This window comes from Tasmannia lanceolata, unplaced genomic scaffold, assembly GCF_043159265.1.
Source record: "Tasmannia lanceolata isolate RefF3 unplaced genomic scaffold, GAP_Taslan_0.1 ptg000002l, whole genome shotgun sequence".
Lineage (NCBI taxonomy): Eukaryota > Viridiplantae > Streptophyta > Magnoliopsida > Canellales > Winteraceae > Tasmannia > Tasmannia lanceolata.
The window spans coordinates 46,595,366-46,609,985 of NW_027518679.1; the positions used below are offsets into that span (position 1 = coordinate 46,595,366).

At 39.4% G+C, this 14,620-nt stretch overlaps 1 protein-coding gene across 1 annotated transcript; it reads left to right on the forward strand.

Moving 5' to 3' along the window:
- Positions 1-8,177: 8,177 nt before the first annotated feature.
- Positions 8,178-14,620, forward strand: LOC143875864 (putative inactive purple acid phosphatase 29). The gene is made up of 3 exons (XM_077377453.1): positions 8,178-8,520; positions 9,685-10,088; positions 13,905-14,620. Exons 1-3 carry the CDS (start codon positions 8,256-8,258, stop codon positions 14,454-14,456), a joined length of 1,221 nt encoding a protein of 406 aa, XP_077233568.1. The 5' UTR covers positions 8,178-8,255; the 3' UTR covers positions 14,457-14,620.

Genomic DNA, 14,620 nt, shown 5'->3' on the forward strand with positions numbered 1-14,620 from the left:
ACGGAATTGAAACACTGATGCAGATCATGATTTTAAGCACACACATTTAATATTCAATTAAATTCAATTAATTGCTAAAAAACCATGCAAAATTCATAAAAAATACCGAATGATCTTGGAAAAATCCGAGAACAGTATACCAATCAGTGGTGGAATTCCTCACCGCATCCAAATGCCGAAAATTCTGAAAATCGCGCCGCCGCCCGATCCGCTCCGTTTTCTTCTTCTCTTTTTCTTTGTTTTTTTTTTTTTTTATTTTTCTCTCTCTTTTTTTCTTCACAGCAGAGATAGAGAGTGTGTGAGAGATGGGGAATGAGAGTGGGAGAGTGAAAGTGATTGAGAGAGAAATAGAGAGAGAGTGAGAGTAGCAGAGAGTGTGAGATAGAACTTGAGAAATGAGAGAGATAGAGTGATGAGGAGCTGCTGTTTTTTAGGAGGGACCTTCGCTGCTGTTTCGAGGAGAGGAGAGGGGGTGAGCGGTTGAGCGATGGAGAGATAGAGGATGTTGAAAGGGTGGGAAGAGAAAGCTTTGAGAGATGAGAGGGGCTGCTGTTGAGGATGAGATGGGAGATGTTGAGAAGGTGGAAATAAATAAAAAAAAGAAAAAGAAAGAGGGTGAGTGTGAGAGAGAGAGAGAAGGTTAGATGGAGCTGCTGTTGTGGAAAAGATCTAGGGGAGAAGGATATGGGAGATAAGGTAGGCTGCTGTCGTTCTCTCCTCCCAAAAACATAGCATGATGAGGGTGACGGAAAGAGTGAAAGAGAGGGAACAATAACTCTGTTTTTTCGGTTTTTATCTTTACTGCACAGAGAGGGAGTATGTGAGATACAGAGGGAAAGAAGAGAAGAGGGAAACAGAGTGAGGGAGAGAGAGAGAGAGAGAAAGAAAGAACGAGTAAAACAACAGAGATAGAGCCGTTGAGGCTCTGTTTTCTGTCGTTTTATTTTTCTTTCCTTTTTGTTTTTCTTCTCTTAGTGGGCTGTAGATGGTTGGGTATAGACGAAGGATCGAGATGGGCTATGGAAGAGGGGTTAACGGAGAGAATAGAGATCGTGGAGAGTGCAAGGGACTAAGAGAGAGCTGCTGTTCTCTCCTCCCACGAAAAACAGAGCCTCTGTCCTTTTTTTTTGTTTCCCTTTTTTTTTTGTTTTTCTTCCTGGTTCTTTTTCTTAGCAGAGAGACCCCTGGAAAAGGTAGGGGAGAGGAGGTTGAGAAGAAGTTGAGATTCCCCTGTGAGAGCCCGTCCCCTCGAAGGAGAAGACTGCTGTTTTTATCCCCTCCGAGAAAATTGCCATGGGGAGCAAACGAAAAAATTTTCCTTTTTTTTTTTTTTAAACACTCCCCCACTTTTTCATTCTCTATTCTTTTCTCTTTCATCATGCCAATCAAATTCTCCAAAAATGACATCTGCCCATGCCCATCTGTCAGTTCCCATTGTCAGCTTCTTTATATAAAGATCACCCATCAACTGCCATGCCCATCCGTCAATTCCCATTATCAGCTTCTTTATATAAAGACCCCCCAATCAACTGCCGGTTCTGTTCTTCCCTCCATGCTTTTCACAAGAAAAAATAGCCAGTGGCTATTTAAATATTAGGGACATAAAGGAACTGCCGTTTTGATTTTTCTTTCTCCCATGCTTTCATATGAAAAATGGCAAGTGGCTATTTAAATATTATGGACAAGCATTGTTGCTATGCATGTTCTCCATCCGATGCAAGACAATGTACATGGACATTGGATTTTGTTACTAATCAATAAGAATGCCCATAATGATTGGATGATAATTCATTTCTAACATAGAGGGCTGACACCTTGGCGTAATCCACAACATCCATTCAATTAAGTCACTATATTGATTAACTTGTACCCCTAATAAGTCCCTTTAGGTGGTCCAAACCACTCAACTAACATGCCTCAATATAAATAGATCACACTCTTATCCCCTTCTATAGGATGATCTTAGCTATTTAATTGATGGGCCGCGACGCAAATTGGCTGCCAAGATCATTTCCATTGAGTGATCCGAACTGTCTAAATGACGGGCAACAATGCGAATTGGTTGCATCCCGCAATTCATTCCTTGGGCTGATCCATACCATCCAATTTATATGGGCTGCAATCAAAACGATTCGCTCTCCTCAAATCCTCCTCGTAGGATGATCTTAACCGTACAAGTGACAACCCTTAATGTAAATATGCTGCAGCTCTAGAAATCAGCCCCTTAGGACGATCCAAACCGTCCGAATGATGGGCCACAATTGATGATCTTGACCGTTCAAATAGTGGGCTGCGATGTGATTAGTTGTACCCTTGAAATTATCTCCGTAGAATGATCCACCTTGTCCAATTGATGAGCTGTCATCTTAAGATTTTTTATTTTTCATAATAATGAGCCCATGCCAGACGAAATACGCTATGCCCTCCATGGATATTGGTTTCGTTTATGCCTTTCATCAAAACAAAATGCGGACCCCCCTGTTTGATCCAAATCTAAACAAATGCTCAAGGCGGGCCCACCAAACGGATCCAAATTCTCTTTTGCTCGGATTCTTATGAATAATCTCTCTCAACACTTAACGGAAAAATGCGAAACATAGCGGAAATGATTGGATGGGGTTTTGCCCAAGCATAGCGAACTTGGGTCCGATCAAAATGGGGTGTCTACAATGATACTGAGATAGAATTATTTCTTCTGGGTTTCTTTTAATTTTGATACCCAAGATTACATCTGCCTTTCCCAGATCTTTCATATCAAAATTATTCGATAAAAAATTTTTAGTGCCTTTTATTACACTAATGTCTGTTCCGATGATTAACATATCATCTACATACAGACAAACAATAACACCACTATCCCCACTAAATTTGCTGTATACACATTTATCTGATTCATTTATTATGAATCCATTTGATAGCATCACACTATCAAACTTCCCATGCCATTGTTTTGGGGCTTGTTTCAAACTATATAGAGATTTTATAAGTTTACACACCTTTTGCTCTTGGCCTTGGATTACAAAGCCTTCAGGTTGATCCATATAGATCTCCTCATCTAATTCACCATTCAAAAATGCAGTTTTGACATCCATTTGATGGATTTCCAGGTTATAGATTGCAGCTATGGCAATTGAAATTCTTATTGTAGTTATTCTTGTTACAGGTGAATAGGTGTCAAAGAAGTCCATTCCTTCTTTTTGCTTGAACCCTTTAGCTACTAATCTAGCTTTATATTTATCTATAGTTCCATCAGTTTTTAATTTCTTCCTAAAGATCCACTTGTAACCAATAGGTTTGCAACCAGGAGGCAGATCTGTCAAGATCCATGTCCCATTACTCAAAATGGAGTCTATTTCACTCTTGACAGCTTCTTTCCTGAATGAAGAATCTGGAAGAGACATTGCCTCTTTATATGTCTTTGGATCTCCTTCTAGAAGATAGGCAATGAACTCTGGACCAAAGTTTTTCTCTACTCTTGCCCTTTTACTTCTTCTAGACTCTATTGATTCTTCAGACACTAGATGGTCTTTATTTACAGATTCAATGGCTCTTTTAAGTGTGTTCTCATTTAGACTAGTCTTGTAAGAGAATAAGGTTTCAAAGAATTCAGCATCTCTGGATTCTATTATAGTGTTAGGTTGCATATTAACATGATCTGACCTATAAATCAAGAACCTATATGCACTACTGTTTTGTGCATATCCAATGAATGCACAATCAACAGTCTTAGGACCTAACTTAGTACTTTTAGGATCTGGAATCCTAACTTTAGCTAAGCACCCCCACACTTTAAGGTATTTATAATGTGGTTTTCTATTCTTCCATAACTCGTAAGGAGTTTTGTCAGAATCGTTAAAAGTTATCTTGTTCAGAATATAACAAGCAGAGAGAAGAGCCTCTCCCTATAAATTTTGAGGTAATCCTGAACTTCCTAACATAGAATTTACCATGTTCATTAGAGTTTTTATTTTTACGTTCAGCAACTCCATTTTGCTGTGGAGAGTATGGTGCAGTAACTTGATGTATTATGCCTTGTTTTTCACAAAATTCACTAAAAGCATTAGAAGTGTATTCACCACCTCTATCAGATCTTAAAATTTTGATCTTCTTTTCTAACTGATTTTCTACTTCAGTTTTATATGTAATGAATTTATCAAAAGATTCATCTTTATTTCTAATAAGATAAACAGTACAATATCTAGAGAAATCATCTATAAATGTAATAAAATACCTTTTACCTCCTCTAGTTAAAACATTGTTTAAGTCACATACATCACTGTGAATTAAATTTAATAGTTCTGTTTTTTTTTCTTCTACTTTGTGAAAAGACTTCTTAGAGTACTTTGATTGCACACATACTTCACATTTCTCTACTACTTGATCACTTTTAGGAATTAAACCTATTGTCATCATTTTCTTTAAAGATGCATAGTTAACATGACCTAGTCTACCATGCCATAAACAAGAAGAATCAGTAATATAAGCAGAAGAAGATGAAGCTTTATTCATAATGTTCTCAGTTACATTCAGTTTGAATAAGCCCTCACTAGAGTAACCCTTTCCTACAAATTCACCACTTTTAGTGATTACAAATTTATCAGCCTCAAAAACCAGTTTAAAATCTTTCTTGATCAGAAGTGACCCAGACACCAGATTCTTTCTTATATCTGGTACATGAAGGACATCACAGAGCTTCAGAACTTTTCCAGATGTAAACTTCAACAGCATTGTTCCTTTACCCGTCACAACAGATGAGGACGAGTTTCCCATGAAAAGTTGCTCTCCATCCCCTACAAGCTCGTAGGAAGAAAATACACTTCTGTCACTACAGATGTGTCTGGTGGCACCAGTGTCCACCCACCAGTTCTTCACGTTACTAACCAGGTTCACTTCAGATACTACGGCCGACAGTTATTGATCTTCAGCCACATTAGCCTGAGGCGCAATGTTTCCTTGAGGGTTTTTCTTCTTATCATTTTTCCGACAGTTTTTAGCATAGTGACCTGCTTTCCCACACACAAAGCAGTTACCATTCTTTTTCTTGAAATCCTTATTATTTTTCTTGAAATGACCTTTTCCTGATCCAGATGTAGGTTTAGAAAAAGTTTTCTTTCCAGATGAAGATTCAGTGAGATTTGCCTTAGAGTTAAACTCATAGGCCTTAGATTTCAGTTCTCTGAAACGATTTTCATCTTCAGTTCTAAGATAAACAAACAAGTCTTGAAGAGAAAAATCATTTCTGTCATGCAATAATGTGTCTTAAAATTTCTCCCATGAAGGTGTTAGTTTTTCAATAATTGCACCAATTTGGATCTGTTCTTCTATTTTGATCCCTCTAGCAAGAATGTCAGAAACAATCAATTGGATCTCATTCACTTGATCCATAATGGATTTTCCATCTATCATCTGATATCGAAAATATTTTCCAATTAGATGTTTCTTAGAACCCGCTGCTTCAACTAGGTATTTCTTCTCTAGAGTTTCCCACAACACTTTTGCAGACTCAATTCTAAAAAATACATCAAATAATTGATTACTGAGACAACTCAGTATATGACCTTTACAGAGATAGTTATCACTTTTTCTTTTCTCAGTGAGATGAGTTCTTGCAGGTTCTTCCTCATCAGGTAATGAGTCAGGATCCTTCAAGATATAGTCTAGGTTTAGAAAAGTCAGAAAGAATCGCATTTTTTCCTGCCATCTACCGAAATCCGATCCGTCAAATTTCTCCGGTCTTTCGGTTTGGGAAGCCATGATGAGTAATTTTCACTAATCGAAATCCCAAAAAATTACAGATCACAGATCGAAGTTTTGCCTTAAGAATGTTAGAAAAAATTGATGTGCAAATTTGTAATTTAGGATTCGAAAAATACCTTATAAGAAATTAATCTCACAACTTGAAGACAGAGATTACTAATACTATTTTCTGCAATAATAATCTGTGAAGGAAAAAGAAATCGTTAAATCACTTATCGAGTTGAGGCACGAAGAATCTTCGCTGTCCTTAAGGCAAATCTCGCCCCCACTATGACGAATCAACGGTGCAGATGGGCGTCTCGGCGTATGCCTCCAGGATACAACAACTCTCGCTCCAGGGGTGTGCACTCACGCAGCCCGGATGCCTAAGAACTCGCTTATATTTGCCAAAAGCCTTGAGCAGAAAACCAGAGAGAAAGCCAGAGAAGAGAAAGAGCAGAAGAAGAATCCGTCGAGGATGATCTTCTGTTTTCTCTAAAACCGATTTATATAGAAAGGTAATCGATCCGTTATGATGAAACGTCTCACTCTTTTAGTGCGTGAGAGACGTTTTCCAAACGGTCACTAAACCACGATTAAGGAATCTCAAACGGTAAAAAAAGAATTAAAACAAAATAAATAAATTCTTGACCGTTAAAAGGAAAAATAAATAATAGAAAAAGAAAAGCCTTAGGTCCACGCGTGCGGCCGGCGCGCGCGTGTGGTAAGATCAAAAGCCCACCGGACCCAAGTGGGCGATCCGTGCGCGTAGGATCCCCATAACCTCTTGCTCATTTACAAGGTTAAGAGAGTGAAAGTATATATATGGCCACTCTCATCCTCTCACACTTCCCATCTAGGACTAAAGTTTTCTCATGACTTTAGTCTTTTTGGAGGGAAGCCCAAAAGCATACATAAAATTACTAAAAAACACCCCATTGTAAGTTTGAATTACAAAAAAGACTTCTTTTCACATAAAGAGTCAACAGTCTTCATTCATGCTCTGTTTGGTTCCCTTTTTTTGAGAAAAATAGCAGGGAATGTAATTCTACTAATTCGTTGAAGGGTGTTTGATAGGGAATTTATCGAAATTGACGAGTTTGACCGCCGGGGATGTCGGGCGCTTGTCGGTGACGTGGAACCCTCAAAATTCGCTGGATGAATTTCTTCTAATCGAAGAAAAAATGGGAGAAATTCTCGAACAAATTCTTTTTTCCCGTAATTGTCATAAGTTTTTAATTTTCATTGTAGTTTTTTTCGGTAATTGTCATATGTTAGTACCTCATTTTGGTATTTTTTTTTCTTAATTTTCCTACTTTGCTTCCATTTTTTCGTAATTTTTCATTTAAAACTTAGTCTTTCTATGCCACAAATCGTAATGATTACTATTTTTTGCTATTTTATGTTTTGCTAGCCACCTTTGCACCCATGTTACTTTTGCCAATTTTTACACAAAGGATGGGCCACAAGCCGACAAATGGCCTCGGCGAAGGTGGCTAGATTCATCGTAAAAACTTCACACAATCAATAAGTACATGCATTGAATGTAGTACTTGAGGCAAAGATCATAACCGGTGAGGATATGTGGGGGCACTCATAGATGGGCCAACATTTCATTAATGCTTTCAACCACACCACACCGCACCAAAACATTACTTTATTGTTTTTGGGTGTACTCTCTCTCTTTTTCAATATTTCTGGCTTTGAAAAATCTGTGGTATATTCTTTTTAAAATGTAGTTGGGCCCTATTAAAAATAAAGCTGATACAAAAGATTAGGGGTGTCAATTTTGGCTCGGGCTCGCAAGCTCGCTCGAGCTCGGCTCGAGCTCGGCTCGAATCCTTAACGAGCCGAGCCGAGCCGGCTTGCCAGGCTCGTTAAGCTTAACGAGCCGAGCCCGATTTAGGCCAGGCTCGGCTCGGCTCGGCTCGTTAAGGCTCGTATAAAATATAATATAAATTTTTCCGTAATTATAATAGTAATAAATATAATTTAAATATAATAGAGTAGGAAACAGTAGGAAACAGCTGTACATAATCATGACTTTTTTCTGTAATTGTCATAATTTTCAAACTTTTGTTCGTTTTTTTTTAGTAATTGTCATAACTTGCCAACTTTTATTCGTAATTTTTCATTTAAAACTTTGCTTCAGGTATTTTACTTTTTCGCCCGTAATGATTACTTTTTTTTCTTTTTCCTTTTTGCTAGCGACCTTTGGCAGACAACTTTTTCTTACCAGTTTTCTCTTTTTGCTAGCGACCTTTGCAACACATCTGTTTCTTTTTAAAATAGCAAACCAGCCAAGCTCGATAAGGCTCGCGAGCGGCTCGCGAGCCTAGCCGAGCCTGACCGAGCCGAGCCGAGCCGAGCCTGGTTCGAGCCCGAGCCGAGCCCGAGCCTAACCTTTTAGCTTAACGAGCCGAGCCGAGCCTGGCCAAGCTCGGCTCGGCTCGGCTCGTTTACACCCCTACAAAAGATCACAGACTAACCAAACCAGTTGCTCTAGCTAAAACCCTGAGATGATCTCAAAACCTTTACTTCCTCTCTTTCCCTACTACTGCTTCCTTATATTCCTTCTCTCTTCAAGTGCAAAACCCCTTCGCTTTGGCCGGAACGGCCAATTCAAGATCTTGCAGGTGGCCGATATGCACTACGCTGATGGGAAATCGACGCCCTGTGAGAACGTGCTGCCGAACCAGGTCTCCGGTTGCTCCGATCTCAACACCACCGCCTTCCTCCAAAGGATTATTCGAGCCGAAAATCCAGATCTCATCGTCTTCACAGGTTCAAAATTACCGATCAAAAAATGGTTCAAAATTATAGATAAATACAGACGTGGCAAAATATCGACCCGTGGATTTGTGGGTAAAGGTTGACATTTGAGTCACCCGTCAACATTGACCCGCAGGTCACCCAACCCGCCAAAACAGGGGTCGGGTCGGGTGAACCAGCGGGTACCCGCAATTTGTTTTTTTTGTTTTGCTTGAGCTGGTGGAATAGTGGAATTAAATTGAATACACCCACTATTTTTCAAAATAGACGATACAGCCCACTGCTCACACCATAAGATGATCCAAACTGACCATTTGACGGGCCACAACGTTAATAGGTAGTGCCTCAAAAATCATTACCATAAGATGATTCTGACCCTCCTATCTATAGAGGGACTCGCATTATAAAAGCTTTTATAGTTCGGACGGATGGGATCATCCTATGGAAATGCTTTTTGGGGCACGACCTATTTACGTTCTGGCCTATTAAATGGATGGACGGTTTGGATCATCCTATGATGCGGGCTGTACTGTCCATTTTGAAAATTAGGAGGTGAATTCATACATAGAAGGGGTAAAAAAAAATAAAAATTATCACCACTAAAAAAAAATACTCTTTGGCAAAAAATTACGGGTTACCTGTGACCCACCCACCCGCAGCGTGTGCGGGTCAACTAAGTACTGACCCGACCCCTGTTTTGGCTGGTTTCAAAAATCCGTGATTAGTTGGCAAAGAGTAATTCAAAAATCGAGTTTCATCCGGTATGTGGTTAAAAAAACGTAGTAAAAAAAGGAAGTACCAAAAAAAAAAAAAAAATTTAAAGTTTTTGTCCTCTACAAAAGATAGCAGGGGTAAAGTTGCAAAGTTGGCTACAAATGTGTTTATTTGAGTTTTTTAGGGCAGTGATAAATTCACCCCCTTGAAAAAAGCATACACCCCCGTATTTCTGTTTAAGGCGGTGTATTCTTCTTTCAAGGGGTGAATTTATCGCTGCCCTTCTTTTTATTGTAATGGGTTTAAACGGCAAACCAATAAAAAAAAAATGTGAAAAGCTAAAAATTTATAAAATTAAGTGAGTAGTGCCATAATAAAAAAATTCGAAAGTGCATATATCAACCCCCTAAATATAAAATCAAAAGACTGAGCATTCTCCCATCTTCACTGTCCATGAAACAGGTGACAACATCTTTGGTTTCGATGCGAGGGACGCTAGAAAATCATTAGATGCTGCTTTTGCCCCTGCAATCTCGTTGAAGATCCCATGGGCTGCGGTTCTCGGAAACCATGATCAGGAATCCACATTGACGAGAGAAGAGGTGATGCGTCACGTCGTCACGATGAATCGGACGATATCTCGCCTGAATCCATTGCCGCCGGCAGGCGAACAAGAGATTGACGGGTTTGGAAATTACAATGTAGAGGTCTCTGGGGTTGAGGGTTCGAAGATGAGTAACAAGTCAGTGTTGAACCTCTATTTTCTGGATAGTGGAGATTACTCCACTGTGCCTTCCATTCATGGGTATGGTTGGATCAAGCCCTCTCAGCAGCTCTGGTTCCAACGCACTTCATCCAAGCTCCAGGTAATCCTTTCTCTTTGGAAAAATGATATAGAAAATGTGTTTTAATTCTGAATTGGAATGTGCCGTATAGATAAAAAGACCTTTTACGCTTATCTGTACGTGTAAGGAACAAACTCATTTATCTTTTTCTTCGCCTTCTCTGAAAGAATAGGGGGTTTCTCTTGTTGTGTTTCTTATGTCGGCAACTATCGCTGCAACTCGGAAGAGGAAGAAGAGGAAAGAGGGACAAGATGAAGAGGAAGAAAAGAGGAGGACGAAGAAAAAAGAAGAATTGACGCCGTTAAAAATGGAAGATGCTAGAAAAATAAAAAAGTAGCCATATACAATTTCACTAAGAACTGGTTAAACAATTCTACCTATTCATAAACGATGCGCTTAGAAAAACATTTGGAATCTGCAATCATTGGAACCACAGCCACACTCTAAACCTGTGACAAGGCCACTTCACTTTCACTTTAGAATCTCTTTGAGGCGAATACACTTCACTTTCACTTTAGAATCACTACCATATGGTCACTAGAACATGATCATGTGTCAGCGTATTAACCCCACTTGATAGGATCTTATGTCATCGTATTAACCCCCACTGACGGGATCTTTCGTAGTTCGACTGAGAACCCATAAACAATGCACTAAAATTCAACGATATTCGGTATGCAATATGATTTCAGTTTAAAATGAACAACTATTACATACGAAGATAACATTACTTTCAAAACAATAACTCAATGACACTAGCATGCTTGTTTCGTAATGGCTAAACTTAGATGTACGGTAATATCAATAAACGAGTGAAATCCGATGACAATAATAAGAACACTTTTCAAAAATATGATGTTAATCAATTTCATGTCATAAAGAAATTTGGAAGAAAATCTGATTAGAGATGACCCTATGAAAACACTAAATAAGGAACATAATCTACTACTTTCTTTCTATGCCTTCGATCAATCCCTCCAAAATAACTCTCCCAATCTCCTGAAGATCGGAGTCAAATTCCTATCAAACAAGGCTTTTCATCACTAACTATACTTAAGAGGTTAAACACTTGATTTAGGAACAAAGAAGTGCACTTGTGACAACACCCCCCAACACTTGCCCAGACTTGGTCACCAGCCATCCCTCGGTCAACCGCCTTGAGTTTTCTTTAAAATTAAAAAATAAAAATAAAAATGAGAGCCATCTACAATCTTCCGTTGTTCCTTGGTCGACCGACGCTGGTCCGGTCGACCAGCCGGAAGATTTTGGTTTTTTTTGTAAAGTCTCATGTTTTTCTCCCTCTTTGACTTTAAAAGCCTTAACTTTCTCGTTTCTAGTCAGAAGCGGGCGAAATCGGTCTTGTTGAAAAGCTCTTGGCGTGAGGATCCCAACGAGATCAATAGGCTCACAGTCGAAAAAACGGGATCAAAATATAAACCCCAACTTTTCTTCCCTAAAAATATCTACTCTTCTTAATCTTTGTTTGAAAACTATAAAATCTGAAATATAATCCTTCACTTACCTTAGTTTAGGCTATCGAATGATCGATTCTCCTTGAACGCTCCTCTCTGACTCTAGGGCTCCCTCTTCTAGGTTTAGGGTTTCTGGAGTTTGAGAAATATGAAATTTACAGCACATATGAGTATTTATATAGGGATTTGCTAGCGTCCATCGCAGAAGGCATTTTGCGGATGGTCTGTTTCATGTGAGAGCAGCCACACCGGCTCACTTTTCAGCAGATTTTGTCTTCATTCAAGAGGCGGCTGCGCTCACATGGAACAGACCATCGGCGAAATGCCTTCTACGACGGACGCTAGCAAATCCCATTTATATATCTAATGCGGGTGCTTAAGAGGGAAGAAGAAGAAAATTAGAACACAAGAACACAACTTAGAGAAGAAGAAGAAAATGGGAGCAAAGCTCAACCCAATTGATATTCCATCAATTACATAAGTTTATCAACATCCAAAATCCCCTCTCAAGATAGTTTCTAACTCTTTAAATAAAAGAAAACCAAAGCAAATTCGTTCAAGCTCCTCCACTAGCTAGCTTAGGGACTAACATAACATTAATTGCATAGGAACTCACTAACTTTGACTGTTTTGGGAACCCACAGACACAGTCCACCAAAACTGCCGTAACGTTCTACCCTCTTGTCCAATTTTCAAGCACAAATACTTGTTGGAAAGATCTCAAAGAGACCTACAACTTTGTAGTTTACCACTTTCCATAATTCTTCCATTTAGAAGCTCAAAAATCAGGTTCAAAACGGGCCAACAACATTAATGAGGGACTGCACCTTGGAACTCCACCAAAACCACCTAGGCATGACATGGCTACCATGTTGGCACTGCATCAATATCCCTAACGTAGTTAACTAAACTTTCAGAACTTACTAAAATACCCTTCTTTAATTTATAAAATTACAATAAAAGCTTTGACCGAAATACCCCTACATGCTTTGGGGTATTTCAAGAATATTCCAAGTTGGTTTAGAATCCATCAAAAATAGCAACCGGCCCTGGAAATCCAGGCAGAAATGAAAAGCTGTACTACTTTTTTTTTTTTTTAAGGATTTCCATCCTTACACGGCAACCAAACGGCCAATTTGGTTGCACCAAAAATAGGGAAAATCAAAGTAATACGTATTTTCTTTATCCTAGCCTTTACTGTTTGCATTGCAGTCCTAGTGGGCTATGAATATTCCATAGGAAATGATATCACCACAACCATGTTTTAATAATTGCACAAACACAGCATGTCTTTTACTTTTTAATTGGTTTGTAAGGGATTTTTGGGAACTATAATAACCCTTGACAGTAAGGGTGTCAATTTTGGCTCGGGCTCGGAAGCGAGCTCGAGCTCGGCTCGAATCCTTAACGAGCCGAGCCGAGCCGGCTTGCCAGGCTCGTTAAGCTTAACGAGCCGAGCCCGATTTAGGCCAGGCTCGGCTCGGCTCGTTAAGGCTCGTTAAGAATTTAATATATTTAAATATATATATTATATATTAATACATACACTAAAAGGGTTATGCATGGAGTGAAAGGGAGAGGCAAAATATGTCACTTCATTTTTGGAACCCCATTTGTTACTTGGACCACCCCCCATAGTGTAGAAAAAGTAGTCAAATTACACTAGATAGGGCTGTCCTGGGAAGATGAGGGGTGTGAACTTAATATAACCTGAGCTCGGTAAGGCTCGCGAGCCTGGTTCGAGCCCGAGCCGAGCTTTTGAGCTTAACGAGCCGAGCCGAGTCTGGCCAAGCTTGGCTCGGCTCGGCTCCTTTACACCCCTACTTGACAGCTCTTTAAATAATAAAGACAAGAAGGGTTAGTGCAATTAGCAAAACATGGTTGTGCTCATATCATTTCCCCTCTCGAAATGCAAGCCTTCTTTTTTTACCACTCAAATCAAGAGGAAAAGAAAAAGTAAAGAAATGGGAATCTATTTTCTTCTTCTATATTACGTACAACCAAATAGAAGCAGTTTAAAGACCTGTATTTAAACAGGGGAAGAAAGAAAATGCATGACACTAGCTAATAGTCATCCTGTTTTGATGGACGAATCTGTTAATTAAAGTATAAAAGATTAAATAATGCAATCTCCAACAGCTTAAGCTTTTGGACTAATTGGTTGTTTCACCTTGATATTAAAAATCCACATGTAATGGCAAACCCAAAAGAGAGGTCACATGTGCCACGTGTAGACCAACCCTAAAAAGAGGGGCCGCACGTGAGGGAGAGTCTTAAAGTATAAAAGATTAAATAATGCCTTCTCCAACAGCTTAAGCTTTTGCAGTAATTGGTTGTTTCACACAATCTCCTCTACTTTCTGCAGAAAGAATACAAAACCGAACCAAATGGTCAGAAAGAAGCAGCACCAGGGCTTGCCTATTTCCACATCCCATTGCCTGAGTTCTCCGCCTTCGACGCCTCCAACTTCACCGGTGAAAAAATGGACCCTATCAGTTCTGCGTCCATAAACTCAGGCTTCTTTACCACCATGGTCAAAGCAGGAGATGTCAAGGCTGTTTTCACAGGCCATGATCACCTGAACGATTTCTGTGGTGAACTGATTAATATACATCTCTGTTATGCCGGCGGCTTCGGATATCATGCCTACGGCAAGGCTGGGTGGTCGAGGAGAGCGAGGGTGGTGTTAGTTTCTCTACAGAATTTAAGTGAGGAAGGTTGGGGTGCTGTGAACTCTATCAAAACATGGAAGCGTCTCGATGATAGAAACCTCTCCACCATTGATGTTCAGATCCTATGGAGCAAGAGTTCAGAAATGTCTGTATCTGCTGCCATGGTGAAATCTAAGCTCCCACTTCACTCCTTCCTCTCCCATCTTCTAATCCTAGTCCTCTTCCTCCTCTCAATGTCTATTTGATTTGGTCTCAACTGAATTCATCTTCTGATTTTAATACCTCTTGGGGATTATGCCTCCTTCCAATCTGGTTTCCTATAAGCAATGTTTAGGCATGTAAAATGAAATGTTATTTGTGGTTTTGAGTAGGATTTTTAATGTTACTAGAATATTCCTCGTGAACTGAA